Below are 1,953 nucleotides of genomic sequence, written 5' to 3'. Positions count from 1 at the left end.
TGCTCTGGAAAAGGGAGTCGAGAACCCAGCTTATAAATAATTCCAGTGGGGCATGTGTACACAGGTTGCTTCAACCAAATGCAAACACTTAATACCACGTTGACAACGTGAAGTTGTAAAAAAAACTCCCTCCACGGGTTCTACCTCTTAAGCAAGCTTGTCTTTCTTACGTAGTCGGCCTCTTTGTTCAAACACTACGGTTGTGTCGGTGAGCACACCTCACCTCAGGTAAAAGTAATAAATTGCACTTTGTATTGTATTATAGTTTAACTCTTCCTAGATCGTTCTCCCTATGGGGTACTCAGATCCACTTCACACCTCCTCACGTTTAAGGAAATACACACTCGTGAAAGAGCATCGCAACTGTCAAGATACGCCCGTTGGAGCTAAGTGACAAAGCACGAAACACAGACCTCTGTCAGTTTACCGCAGATCGTACACCTCGACTTATTCAGCGCCCCCTTGGCGGGGCTCTGTTTGTCCTCGTAGAGGGACAGGCAGGATGTGCTGCAGAACTCCTGGAAGGACTCGCTTGAGTCCACCTGGGCAACAATGGTCCCCTTCATGGCGGTTATGTCTCTGAAAATGAGAGCAGCGACTTGGAGTCAAATTCTATTTCCAAAAAGTCGAACGTAAGAGCAATAACTGACATTTTCAATTTCCACGGAAGCAAAGCTTTATACTATTAAATGCTTGCCACGACCTAGTTTATCCTCAAACTCCTTAACGAGGCTCTCAGATGTTAGAAACAAAAACAAAAAGGCTGTTGTTATTTACATAGCGTTTAACGTCAAGGCCCAATTTACTGAGGTACAAATTTACAATGCCTCGGGTAAGTAGAAAGCAGGAGATGTCGAGGTCACGGGGCCGTGACACACATCCTAGAGAGGGCAACTGAGCTTAAACGTACCCACAACCCGAAACGATCCCACCCACCATCCCGCACAGCTCTGTCACTGCAATCAGAAACGTTAGGAAGCGACACTACCGGTGACCTCTGCCATTCTCCTTTCATTCTGAATTTCAGGATCCCGTACGGCAGTATTACAAGTCTGCTGCTGTAAAGCAGTCTAAAGAGCACGCGACGACTGCTCCAGCATTTGAATTTGTTGGACTTGTACAGAGCACGAAGCCCTTTCCAAAGTCCTAGGACCAAAACCGTCCTTGCTGACTTGGGCTGCTCCGGACAGTGCAAGAAAACCCACCTGCTCTGAACGGGAGGTGCCAGACTCTGCTTATTTTTAACTAGCGAAGCCAAACTTAAAAGCTGGCAGAAGAGAACACCCTGTCTCTCCAAGGCTGTCAGAGAGCTGGCATCTGTCCTGCAATAGTGAGTACGCTAATGACTTAACGTTCACGACATACATAAATACACGTAAATCCAAAGACTTGCCAATTTTTAAATAATCTCAATAGGAAGACAGTGTGAAATCTGATCTAGTTTAATATAGAACTAGTCATACATAAACTGCTTAACTATTTTATCTGCTTAGAACTAAAGTCTTATAATTAATAATGTAAACGTGTATGTATCTTTAGAAATTCAGGGAGTCCGCTGGAGCTTACAGACAAAACTAGTTGCACGGCTGGGCACCTGCGTCGACCGCAAAGCCCGTCCGTGTCAGACGCCTTTCTGGTCCGAAGATGCTGGCCAGGCGGAGAACCCCTTGAAGCCACCTGAGACTCTGGCAAGCTCCCTGAAACCCCACGCCACCAACATGCGGCCCCGCAGGCCCCACGGAGAGGGGCGGCTTACTTTTTACACATGACGCAGAGTTTCTTTGGAGCAGGCTTGTGCGAGAAGGAGGAGAGGCAGGTGGTGGAACAGAAGAGGTGAGCGGATCCTTTCCGTTGGTAAGCCGTCTGTCCCTTCTGTAAAGGTTTCTTGCAGTTTGCACAAGTGACTTTAACCGGCTTAGTGGGTTGCTGCTGGGCGGAAGGCGGGAAAATCTG

At 47.4% G+C, this 1,953-nt stretch overlaps 1 protein-coding gene across 1 annotated transcript in view; it reads right to left on the bottom strand.

Moving 5' to 3' along the window:
- Positions 1 to 1,953, bottom strand: part of ZMYM2 (zinc finger MYM-type containing 2) — a 92,550-nt gene that overhangs the window by 56,116 nt on the left and 34,481 nt on the right. The window contains exons 4-5 of the mRNA XM_023530713.1: positions 1,757 to 1,950; positions 414 to 579 (exon numbers count right to left, since the gene is read on the bottom strand). Of these exons, the coding sequence (XP_023386481.1) occupies positions 414 to 579; positions 1,757 to 1,950 (360 nt within the window). The remainder of the gene's footprint in view (positions 1 to 413; positions 580 to 1,756; positions 1,951 to 1,953) is intronic.

The sequence above is a fragment of the Pteropus vampyrus genome, unplaced genomic scaffold, assembly GCF_000151845.1.
Source record: "Pteropus vampyrus isolate Shadow unplaced genomic scaffold, Pvam_2.0 Scaffold52, whole genome shotgun sequence".
Classification (NCBI taxonomy): Eukaryota; Metazoa; Chordata; class Mammalia; order Chiroptera; family Pteropodidae; genus Pteropus; species Pteropus vampyrus.
This window is presented reverse-complemented; position numbering and strand designations above follow the sequence as displayed.